Source organism: Lycorma delicatula, chromosome 12, assembly GCF_047948215.1.
Source record: "Lycorma delicatula isolate Av1 chromosome 12, ASM4794821v1, whole genome shotgun sequence".
Lineage (NCBI taxonomy): Eukaryota > Metazoa > Arthropoda > Insecta > Hemiptera > Fulgoridae > Lycorma > Lycorma delicatula.
This window is the reverse complement of record NC_134466.1, coordinates 17,650,990-17,663,958: the sequence shown is the minus strand read 5'-3', so window position 1 is coordinate 17,663,958 and position 12,969 is coordinate 17,650,990. Positions and strand designations below refer to the sequence as shown.

The 12,969-nt window shown below is 29.6% G+C and overlaps 1 protein-coding gene across 1 annotated transcript in view; it reads left to right on the top strand.

The window, feature by feature from the left end:
- Positions 1-12,969, top strand: part of LOC142332979 (retinal guanylyl cyclase 1) — a 424,869-nt gene that overhangs the window by 391,831 nt on the left and 20,069 nt on the right. The window contains exons 11-14 of the mRNA XM_075379736.1: positions 4,375-4,542; positions 7,709-7,792; positions 9,816-9,992; positions 11,253-11,412. Of these exons, the coding sequence (XP_075235851.1) occupies positions 4,375-4,542; positions 7,709-7,792; positions 9,816-9,992; positions 11,253-11,412 (589 nt within the window). The remainder of the gene's footprint in view (positions 1-4,374; positions 4,543-7,708; positions 7,793-9,815; positions 9,993-11,252; positions 11,413-12,969) is intronic.

The following is a 12,969-nucleotide window of genomic DNA, read 5'->3' as shown; positions in this document are numbered from 1 at the left end:
TAATCACTTAATGGAGGAAGGCAAGATTGGAAGAGGTGTAAGACAGGAATGTTGTCTTCACCTATCCTATTTAACATTTACCTTGAGGAGATCATAGGAAGTACAGGAAAGGAAAGTTAGCTGCATGTTTTAGAAAAAAGAGAATATAATGCATCAGATTTGCTGATGACATTGTATTGCTAGCAGAAAATATCAAGGCGCTTACAGGATTGCTGGAGAACTTAGATAAAGTGTGCAAGGACATTCATATGAAAATCAATAGTAAGAAAACTAAATGTATGATGGTTGACAAGGATAAAAAAAAAGATAGTTAAACTACAAGAAGAAGAAATTGACAGTTGGAATGTTTAAATATCTTGGGAGCATTATCTCTAATGATATGATACGCACATAGGAAATAAAAACTAAAATTGCAGTGGCAAAACAAGTTTTCAATAGAAAGAGAAGCTTGTTATGTAGTAAGCTTGATAAATATCTGAGGGAAAGACTTGCCAAATGTTTTGTATGGAGTGTAGCATTATACGGGGCATAGATGAGGACTTTATGAAAGGAAGATGAGAAAAGATTACAAGTTTTCAAAATGTTAATCTGGAGGAGAATGGAAAAGATAAAGTGGACAGACAGAATTAGTAATAATGAGATATTAGAGAGAATTGGACTGGGTAGATCATTTCCGGACTTTGAGAGAAAGAAAAAGAAACTGGATTGGGCATGTGTTAAGGAAGGATTGTTCATTAAGGTTTGTCGTAGAGGGTAAAGTGAATGGTAAGAAAGGGGAAAAAAGACAAAAATGGAAATTATTTGATGATATTAAAGTAGAAAGAAGTTATATTCTTACAAAAAGCTTGGCTAAAAATAGAAAAGAATGGAGAGCCAATGCTGTATGAGGAGGACCAGCTAAATAGCAGAACATACTGATGATGGTCCTTAACCCCAATGGGTGGTTACATAATATGAAGATCCAGATCTAAAACGAAGATAAATAAAAGGTAGAACAAATAGGTGGTATTCAACTGCGTACCTTGTTAGAAAAAAGAAACAAAATTTCTAGTGGCAATATCCTACAACTTTAATCTCTTTCAACCTGTAAAAACTCAAAATAAAATAAATTTTGTTTTAAAATTTTGGAAGGTATATTACCTTACAAAAGGAAAATTAATTTTTGAAGGTAAAATGAAAATTTATAAAAAAAAAATAAAAATGGTTCTACTTTGGGATAACTATGTACAGGTATGCATGTTCTGCAAGTTAAAAAATTAATAATAAATAATACCCCTTAATCAAATGACATTTTACTTTTAAAATAATGCAGTATTAAAATAATTTTTGAGAAAAGAATTAAAATTCTTAGAAATTTTTTTTATTTTGAGTATAATTGCTAAAAATAAAAAAAATGATAGACATTTTTAATAAAGTAAATTGGTTCTTATTTGACCCCCTTGCTTTACAGCTACCTCATATAACATTTGAAATAACAACAACTTGAAATACAAATAAATTATCAGAAATTATAAAAAAATATAAAAAAATTTTAAATTGTTACATCAAGTTGCACGGGACTTTGTTTTTTAAACAAAGAAAGTGTCCATATCGTTTAAATTAATATTTATTTATTAATTAAGATTGAAAATCCAACTTTATACAGTTCGATTATGAAACTTGAAATTACAATTTTAAAATACTGACATTTTAAGTTCAGATCTCATTCAGTTCCCTTGTTTTTTTAGGGCTTAAAAATTTATTTAATAGAATAATTATTTACTTCTGATATATATAATAAACTGATATATATACATAGCCAAATATTTGCACCAAATTTCAATTTTTTTGACCTAATGGTTTTTGAAATATCAGGCAAAAATTGTTTTGAAATATATGAATATTCCCATCCATAATTCCAACTGACTTAAAATTCTGGAATTCAAATAATTTAATTGTACTTTCATCATATTAAAATTCAATTTTCTACAATAATTGTACAAAAACTTAAAAATTAAAAATGGTGAAACTACACCTCTCCCTTTTTTAATTTTTTCCAAAACTTAATGCCATAAATTCCCAATTTATAAAATTCTTTTGAGTCATTTTCGAAGGATTAATATTGAACCAAGTGTGAGATATTAATCAAAATACAGCCCAACACATATACATATAATCATTTATAATCTGGATTTTCTGTAACTTTATTTTGGATTAAGGGTTATTGAAATATCAGTATTTCCGAAATGTTGATACCAAAATTTTGCTAATTGCTATACTTTCTTGGCTATAGCTTATTGCTGCTGCTGCTGCTGCAGCATAGCAATAAATCAGCATTGTTTTGTAGCCAGGAAAATAAAAATAAATAATTTTCAAAATCTTTTCATGAATATTGCTTTTACAAATGTGGATTGTCAGGCACAAAAGGAGAATAATGTTATTTATCAGTACAAAATAATTTCAGCTATTTAAAGGAAATAATAAAGGTTGAATCCTATATCATAAATTAAGAAATTAATAAAATAGCTTCATAAGAACAAGCTTCATTCTAATAGCATCACTTTTCAAAAACCTCATTCTTTCTTTTTGGTTTCCTATTGACCACTTTTTTATGAATAAATTCTAAGAAAGTCAAAAGAAGCGTAGGAAGAGTTATTTATAGTACTACCAAAATACAGGATGCATTAAAATTTGTTATATCTGAAATCAACATCTCAGATCCAGATTCTTGTATAGTTGGAGAGACTAAAAATCAAAAAAGTATTCTTTTTTTAATCATGATTTCCTTTTCTGTTCTAATATAAATTTAAATTTGTTTATTAGATTAGTTTAATGTGTGTAATCAAATGCTTCAGTAGCTTTATTGGGGTTTATTAATTTTATAATTGTATGACTTTCAGGATTATCCTATTAAGTATTTTTAATATTAAGCATTTAATTTTTTTTATACTCAGAATAATGTTTGTTAAACCAAATTACTGTAGACATAGTTGCACAAGTAACATTTTGTAAAAGAAATTAAAACAAAATTAAATTAAGTTCTGTGTTTACATTAACAAAATTTTGTGTATTTACCTTATTTTTATAAAATATGTTCAAATTGAGTGCCCTGCGTTACAATGCACTTTTATGTTTGAATTATACATTGAGAGTCACATGATGCAAAACATTGTGATCAATACCATCAGTTTCTTGTTTAGTGTTCACTATCAGATCATCAACAGTGTGAGAATTTGATTCATGTACTCTATCCTGGATCCACAAGTAATAATTTGATTCATGAACTTTATCCAAAAGAAAAAATTGAACTAGACATGGCTGGGGAATGCGAAAGCCATCATCCTCTTCTGACCATTCATTTTCTGTAAAAAAAACCATGAATGCACACTAGTGAATCGCTTAATGTGTGTCACATTACTCTATCTTGTTGGAAGAATCCGTATTCTTATTCCGATCTGTTACCTAGAGTAGAACTCTTAAAAAATTGTTCAGCACACTTCTGTATTGACTCTCCAGTTAAAAAAATATTGGCCCAGCTACATGATTATCAGAAACAGCAATCACTATAAACTGGTTTTCTCACCGTGAAGTCGACCTCAAACATCTGGTGATAACTTTCAGTCATCCAATACCTGGTGTCAAGCAAATTATGATGCCTAAATAAATGAAACCTTGTTCATGTGACGTGAAATACATTATATATTTCCCCCAACAATTAACCAGTTTTCTTATTTTGTCAATGAAGAATGCTGGCAGTCTTTCCTTAATACACAACCCACTGCATCCTTCAGTTCATCATCTCTGGTGAAATGAATACCTTCTTTAATTGCATAAAGAAGTGAAAATCAAGTGAGTATGAAGGGTGTGAAATAAGTTCAAATTTCAACTTCACAAGAGCTGCGGCAGTTGTACATGATGTGTATGGCCGAGCATTATGAAGCTGCAGAATTATCGGCCCTGTGGATTGTCAGGCACAAATCTCCAAAAGTGTTTTAACAGAAGATTTTTTTTAGCAAAAGGTTGTGTTATGAATATTTTTTATTGTGGTGTACCATAGTGCTGGTATTCAGTGCTCTCTGTTGGTTTTTCTTTTGGGTTGTAATGATGCATCCGAGTTTCATCTCCCATCACAATATTGAAAAGTGAGATTTGAAATCAGCACAAAAGATATTAAAGACACACCTTACTGAAATATAACAGAGAAAACGTTTTTATAAACCAGTCTTGTTAGCAAATCTTAAGATTTTAATCTCCTCTCCTTAAATAACTGCTCTCTTCTCATTTTTCTCCTTTTAAAGGAGGTAATTGAAAGATTATAAACAGCAATTTTAATTATATTTTTGTTTAATAATGAATAAGTTTTTTTTTTATATTTTCTTATTTATTTATTTTTAGGTTGATGAAGGAATTGAAACGATGTTATGTTGTTGGTTACAACAATTACAAGAATTTGGTGGACCCGAAGTAGAGAAACCTGATTTATTAAAAGGTTCTGTTGGATCGCTTCATAGTGTTCATAGCTTGAATAAACCTGTTATATCTGATCCACGAGCTAGGTATAATGTAAGTATACAGGTTTTTTAATTCTTTAAATAAAATACTATATATAATGTGATAAAGCTAAGTATTTATCCAGATAAGGGCACAGCATTAATCCTGTTTAAGATGTTCTTGAGATAAAGAATCTTGTAAAAAATGATATTGTTGCTTTTAATGGTTAATTGGATAATGTCATAATTGTTATTATATACTGCATATTATTCAAAATTATTGCATTAAATAGTCTTTATTTGTTATGTAAAATACGAGAGCTTATCTCTAAACTAAAGACAGTTTCATAGTAAAAATATTTTTTATTTCTGTTAAACTAGATACCTTATACTACTTCTCTATATAATCGCCACGTGAATTAAGATATTTATCATAGCAATACACCAGCTTCAATATACCCTCATCATATTCTTCTACCACTAGTACATTTAGCCACTGATTAACAGCATTGTAAAGTTCATCGTCACATGCGAATTGCTTACCACTCAAATATTCTTTCAGTTTCCCAAACAAGGAGCTAATTCCAGACTATATGGTGTATGATTGTAAATTTCTCATCTGAATATTCTCTAAATCACATGTCAGACCTACAATGTGTGGAAGTGCATTATCATGCAGCAGGGTGACGCCGTCAGTCAGCCACCCACGTCGCCGATTTTGAATGGCGCACCACAACATACGTAGAATTTTGTAGTAGGATTCTGCATTTGTAGTCGTTTCATGTGCCATGAAATCAATCAACAGAATGCTAAACTGATCCCAAAAGACTGTGGCCATCAATTTGCGTCCAAATGGCTGTGGCTTGACCTTTGTCAGTCTGATTGATGATTGAGGATGACGCCATTCACTTGACTGCTGTTTTCACTCTGGCGTGTAATACGAAATCCATGTTTCATCACTGATAACAATTGAATTAAGGAACTCATAATGTTTTTCTGTGTAGCGCATCAAAAATCCCAAAGCAGATCCCATTCGGAATTTTTTGTGATGTTCTGTTAAGACTTACGGCACCCAACATGCACAACCTTTCTGAAGCCTAAATGGTCATGAACAATGCGACTGATAACAGCTGTTGAAACATCAGGAAAAAGAAGGGCCAAGTCGGAAATTGTTGAGCAATGATTTTTTCTGTTTTTATCATCGACATGTTTCAACAAGTCCTCAGTGATTATCAAGGACCTCCTCGAACCTTCTTCATCATACACATTAAGTCTGTTATTTCTAAACCTTTTACACCATTTTCGGGCGTTTCTTTTATTCATTACATTATCATTTTTTATCATTATTTTATTCATTACATTACATTATCATACACAACAACCAACTGCCCATGAAGCAGTTGGTTGCATGGGCATTTGGTTGCTGTGTATGGCCAACAATGCAGTGAGTACATTACTAGCATGGCCATGAACAACATAGGTTCACCAACCTCAAGGAGAGAAATTTCCCAGCGGTCTTTACTTTAGAGATATCCCTCGTAGATTAGTTACTATCACATTTTATTTTTCATTTAACTGAATCATTAAATTGTAAACACACATTATTATATACATACAATTTAATTTTTTTTTAATAAAGTATTTAAAAAAATAATAAATAAAATTATATGTAATATTGCATCATTCCTGAAAATAATAAATATTGCACAATGATGTAAAAAAACTTTATCGCAGTCTGTTTATCATGAAATGATTATATTTTTTAGATAATATCTACACTAGTATAGTTATTAAAGTTATCAGATTCATACAAACCAATTTATTTCACCAAATTTTCAGTTTTCATATTGGCTTTGCCACCTAGAATTATATATATATATATATATATATATATATACTGACAGAATACATTTTTATTTGTGCATTATATAAGTTCAAAAGTTACCCCATTTATCCCAGTTGTACATTTATTTGTTGATGTATCATTCCAGAACAATTTGATATTAATCAGTATCGCAGGATTTATTAAAGTCAATTCTATGAAAAATCATAGAAGTTAAACTATGAAAAAATCTATGAAAAATCATAGATGTAAGTTAAGTTTCTTTTAATCTAAACATTAAATATTCATGGAGTGTTCTCAACTTCTGGCTATGAAAAATATTTTGATTTTTACTCACCAAGGAAGCACTTTACTGGAAAAAAATACATATACTTTGTAGTTCTTTGAGGTGTAAATCTCAGTCATTTTGTCTTAGTGAATTTTACAAATTGAATTCCACAACAAAACTGAATTAATAAACTGATTATTAAAATGAAGTTCAAAACACAACTGTCGATCGTAATTAACAGTAGATGGTTTAGCCAGTACCAAAAATAATCTTGCTTTATTAGCAGCAATATTATTAGCACTGTTAACAGGAAAACTTGATATAATTGACCAATAAATGTTGAGAAGGTACTTGCACTGAATTCCTACACTTTTTATGTATTTTTTCAATAGCTCTATAAAATATATTTGAGTGGGAAATTATGTAAGTTTACAACTGACAAAAGATTAGGTATTTAATAGTTTAATGAAAAGTACATGATGCTATATAATATAGAATAGTTTCAGTGATAAATATTAGGCTTAAAGATAAAGTAAAACATTAAGAGTAAAATATTCATAATGTTGAGAGATTGGTTGAAAATGGTTGGTAATATCAGGTATGGACGTGGGGCTGATTTTTCAGTTTGTCAGCAGCTGTGACTTGGCAGCAGTACACCCTCCACTGCACCTTTCACATCTGCATAAGAGAGATTACTATCTTTTTGAAATGAAAAATTCTATGAAAAGTCATTACTACATGTCATTTCTCCTAACAAGAACTTTCCTGCAAAATTTCTTAAAATTTTGAATACACTAATTTTGGTAGCAAGTGTGTCAGAATAATTGGGGCAAACATTATTTTTGTATAATAATACATCATCAAATATACAATTGAGATAATGGAGTAACTTTTCAACTTATATAATGCACAAATAAAATGCATTAATAAAATGAATATTTATTTCAAAGTGACCAGGAAGACAAGGCCTTCCTCTTTGTAAGGCCTTGTAAGTCTGTCTTTGTAACCCTTTTTGTAAGGTTATAAAAATTTCATGTATTAAATATGCCTTAACTTCATTGAGTTTTCGTCTCTTTAAACTGATATTACTGACAGTTGTTTATTAATTTACAGTTTTATTTATTTCAGGGTGACTTAGTTCAACTTAAAGCGCTTCCTTGTCAAGGTGGAACTTTTGAACTAAAAAATAAATCAATGGATGTTTTGATATCTGTAAGTACCAAATTAATAATTAATTAATAATATTAAAAATTAATAATTTATTACTACAAATTATTATATTTTTTATTTTTTTTAATTTTTATCTTTTTTTTATTGAACAGAAACTAACATAACAAATTAATAATATGTCAGTACAACCAACAAATCAGTAAAATAACCCACGCACTTTAAAGTATTGGCAGTGTTTTCATTCTGTTACAGTGTTTTTCACCCAAATAATAAATTTTATTATAAAAAGGAACTTTTATAATAACTTTTTTATTATAACTTTTTTATTATAACTTTATTATACTTAGTAACACTTTTAAAATTAAATTTTCCTCCATTTTAAAATGAATCATTCAGCTGAAGCCTTACTGCAATAACACATAAGTGCTACCAACATTTTAAGGTGAGTGGATATTTTACTAATTTGGTGGTTATACAAATAAATTACTTCATCATTTTCATACTCTCTTTTCTCTTATTTATTTCATATTCCAATGACTGCAGTTATGTCCAGTTGCATCTACCTCTATTTTTTTTTATATGATAAGAAATCAGTTTTGTAGAATATGAAAAATGATCAAACCTGACCAGTATTCAAACCAAGAACCTTCCGGATGAAAGGTAGAGATACTATGATTCTGTCATAGAGTCAAGATTTACAGTTAAATAATTTGAGCAAGTTTAATAATGTTTATGACATATTATAAATTTTGTTATAAGCTTAAGTATTCATTCTGTTTATAAAATAATGACATCATCAAATTGCATTAAAGAGCATCTGGCTGCTCTCCATCATCTGTCTGGTCTTTCCTAAGTGCTGGCCATTTGAATATCTTGACTATATCCACATCTTTGTTTACGAGACTGTCACTGACAGGTGCACATTACTTACAACCCCCTTCGCTAACTTTATTACGTGTAAAAGATCATCACAATTGTTGATTCTGTTGGAATTACATCGTTTGGTAGTTTTGATGGATTCCTGAGATTCCTCAATTGCATCAATATTATACACACAATGTGTAGTACATAAAATTCCTATCATTTTGAATAAAGGGTTTGTTTTTGAAGATCTTACTTCAAAAAGAGGAAGTAATCAACTTTAGCCGAATATATATATATATTTTATCTGGGCATAACTTTTGATCAGAAGCTTAAATTTTAATGATTTTTTTTTTTTAATTTCTATGTTAGTTGCTAACAATGGTTATGTTCCATTGCTTAATTGTACTAGGCTATTTGAAAAAGTAATGGGCAAAAAATACCAAGTGTAGCCATATGCACACTTACTCTTGTACTAACTTTTCACCAATGTACCAATTTGGGTGAAATATTTTTTAAACAATGCTGGATCATTTAAAAAAATAATGGGTGAAAAACTATGACAGGTATTATGTTTTTATGTTATCCTGGCAAAACTTTTGATTAGAGGCTTTGATTATGACAATTTCCTTTTTTAATTGATAGATGAATTGTTAGCAGTGGTTAGTTCCATCACTTAACTGTAGTAACCAATTGAAAAAAGTAATGGGCAAAAATGATCGATCCTGTTTTGCTTCAAGAGAATATTATTTTTTTATGAGCTGTCTGTTTTATAGGCCTGCCCATATTTCAGCTTTGAGAAACTGAAAAGAGTAAAATAACTTTTAAGTTGCTCAATTTAAAAAAATAAAATAAAATATATATATTTTTATAATTGCACAAATTCAATCAAATTTTTGTTATCTGTATTTTGTGCAGACATAATATAAAATTTGGTGTTGGCTTTAAAAAATAAGTTTCATTATACTGAGTCTGGAGTGGAAAAACAATTTTTTTCATTTTCAGTACAATTTTAATCTTTCAAAATTATCTATCAGTATATTTGATAACACTTTAGCTATATTTTATTACAGTTTGCGCTTTGAGTAAAACATTAACTTATTTTGAATAATAATTTCTCTCCCCTAAAAAATATTTACTTTTTCCTTATCCAGTGATTTTAAATGTTTGTGCTCATAGTGTTTTAATTTTTTGTTATAAACAGTTACATGGATTAAGACATGAAAATCTGAATCCTCTTATTGGTTGCTTAATGGAACCAACAAGGCCTGCTTTAGTTTGGGAATGGTGCAGTCGTGGTTCTTTGGAAGATGTACTTATACAAGATGAAATAAAACTTGATTGGAGTTTTCGTCTTTCTCTTTTAACAGATTTGGTTAGAGTAAGTGTTTATCATGCCAATTTTATTTTTATTTTTTTTAATGTCTGAGTATTTGTTAGTTCAATATCATTATTTTTTATATACCAGACTCACAAAAGAATCTTGGTTCAATTAGTTTATTTTATCTTCTAATGTGTGAGCATCAATAAACAAAGTCATGGCTATACCTGTGTAACAGACTGTAATTAGTTAATCAGTCTTCCATAAGTGGCAAAAGTAGTTGTATTCTTTTATTCGCTAAAATACTGTTTTCTTGAGACACATAAATATTTCCTTATTACATGTGACTTTTACCTCTGAAATTATTTTAAGTGTCAATTTACAACAAAAATTTTGATGAACTGAAAAGTAGTATCACAAATGATGTTCAGGCTTTAAATCTTTCTAAACTATATCATATGCATCTGAGTATGTCTGATTGATGCCAAACATCTATAGATACTCAGGGAGTTCACTTCAAACATCTGTTGTCAAAGATAAAGAGGTAATTTATACTTTTTCTATAAGTAAAATATAAAGACCAGCAATTTTAATATTTTGTATTTATTGTTTTCATGATGTACAGGAGCCTATGAAATTTATGGAAGGTGGATTGCTTTCAAATGAATTGCTCTACCTTATTCTATAGTTAGTTAGCTTTCTATATCAGCTATGTAACTTCATAATCTAAGCTAGTTTAACAATTTTTTAAAAAAGATTATATACACTTTTATATGATCTATATGCTCTGGATAAATCGTAACATTGGAATAAAATTGCAGTCAAAAAATTCACATGTTTTTTAAGCTGTGCAGTCAGAAACATTTTTGTGATAGAAGATCCAATCGCCCTTATGCCAAAATTTCAGGCCATTTGCACCAAATGTATACTCTTTGCTCTCTCGTATACTTCAAAATTTTACAGTAGAACTTGCCAGCAATGTGACCCCAAAGGGACTGACTCATTACTATACAATTTTGTGATAAATAAAATGATGCTACTCTCCTGACCTGCCTCAGCTTCTTTGTCCTTAGAAAGTATTGGCTCTCCTGCTGCGAATTTTTGTCTTTAGATTGCAGTCTTAGATGTAACTGTTGCCATTAATAACGAATGACTTACAAATAAAACTTGGATCATACTAGTTTTATGGGTGAAACTCCTGACAGATTTTTGAAACAGTGTTCTGTATTAAATATTTATCATTTATTTAATATTAATTATAAACTCATCCATTAGTGATATTCATTTATGTAAAAAGTATATTAAATATCTCTATTGCAGGGATTGAGATATCTACATTCAGTACCTCATCGTGTCCATGGCAATTTAACATCAAGAAATTGTGTAATTGATGCTCGCTGGGTATTAAAATTGACTGATTATTGTCTTCCTTCATTTTACGCTAGTCAAAATATTGCACCATCACAAAAAACAGCAAGAGGTATTTAGTTTGAATATTTAAAATTACAGATTACATTTAGATGTCAATTTAATATTATTATTATATTTAATACTACAAAATATTAATTTCTTATTGCAGTTGGTGCAATACAGTATACATCAATACAAAAAAGAATGATATGATGTTAAAAAAATAATTTTCCTCTAAAAATTTATATGATAAATTTACTTCATTAATAGAATCTAATTAAAATTAAAAAATTTTGTTTGATTTGTTTTTCTTTGTTAACTCATATATATTTGAAAAGAGTATAACCTGTATATTGGGAAATAGTTATTTAAAATTGTCAAAAGAATAGTACAGTAGATACAAAGCAGTAAAAAGAGGTGTACCAACATGTTCACACCCATAGAAAAAGTTGTTTTATCCATACATTTATATGTTATCAAACTTTAATTACCTCTTTTTTCTTCATTTTGTTTCTGCATCTTACATGTATGAAAAAAATGTTTTATGTAGATGTTAAATATGTTTTATTTATAATTTTTTTGTAAAAATCAAGAGGAAATAAGGATTATTTATTTATCATGTGTTACATAGATCAGCTGTGTCAAAAATATTAAAACTAAATATTCAAACAATTATAATAGCAAATTATATATAATATTTACATAGGCATAATTAAAAGTTTCATTATAGCTACAAATTAAAATTCAATTTTTCAGCCATTCAACTCCAGGTGGGGTAGCATAATATACATCTTGTGGATCTCCCTTGTATAAGCTCACAGTGGGAAGATCTTCAGCAGTTTGGAATGGCTCATCACACTCAGAACCAGTGTAGGTGACATGCCCCACCTGTTCATAAAGTACATTTATCATATTCAGTTCTTACACGATTAAGTCTGCACCACAACTGTCTTGGTAGACTAAAGCACAGCACTTGCTCATGGACTGCCATCGGTAATCTTTTTCCAGTATAGTGCAAGGGCACTCTGGCCTCTCAGATGTGATGGAAGTATATTAGCTAGTAATAGGGGCTGTGTATTCAGGGTAGAGGAGATTGTATCAGAAATTGTTCTCATGATTTTATTTAACTCAATATCCAGGGAACCAGTATGGCAGCTATTCAACCGTACAGGTGCACAGTACTTAATCACAGAATACTGCTAATACTGATGTTGAAAGTATGCTTGCATTTAATTATAAATTTGCTGCCAGCTTACAAATTATGTTACCTCAAGTATTTTGCAGCGGTATTTATAACATGTTGCTTTAAGTTAGGGTTCTATCAAGTATCACATCAAGATACTTCAGGGGTTATGTCACAGTTGGGTTAGGTTTCAGATCTCACTTATCGAAATACAAAGTGATCTCAGATCCTTCCCAATCACTATCACAAACTCCCAGAATATTGTGCAGTAAGAGCAATATCTATCTGCATACATGACTTTCATGGATCTAGTAAGCGGTAAATAAGGATTAATAAACAGACATAACTCAACTGGGATTAACGTTTAGTCATCTGCATTAATTGTAAACTGTACCTCTAGCAGCAGTTTATCCTACTTGGCTCCCAAAGGGTTAAAATTCGCTG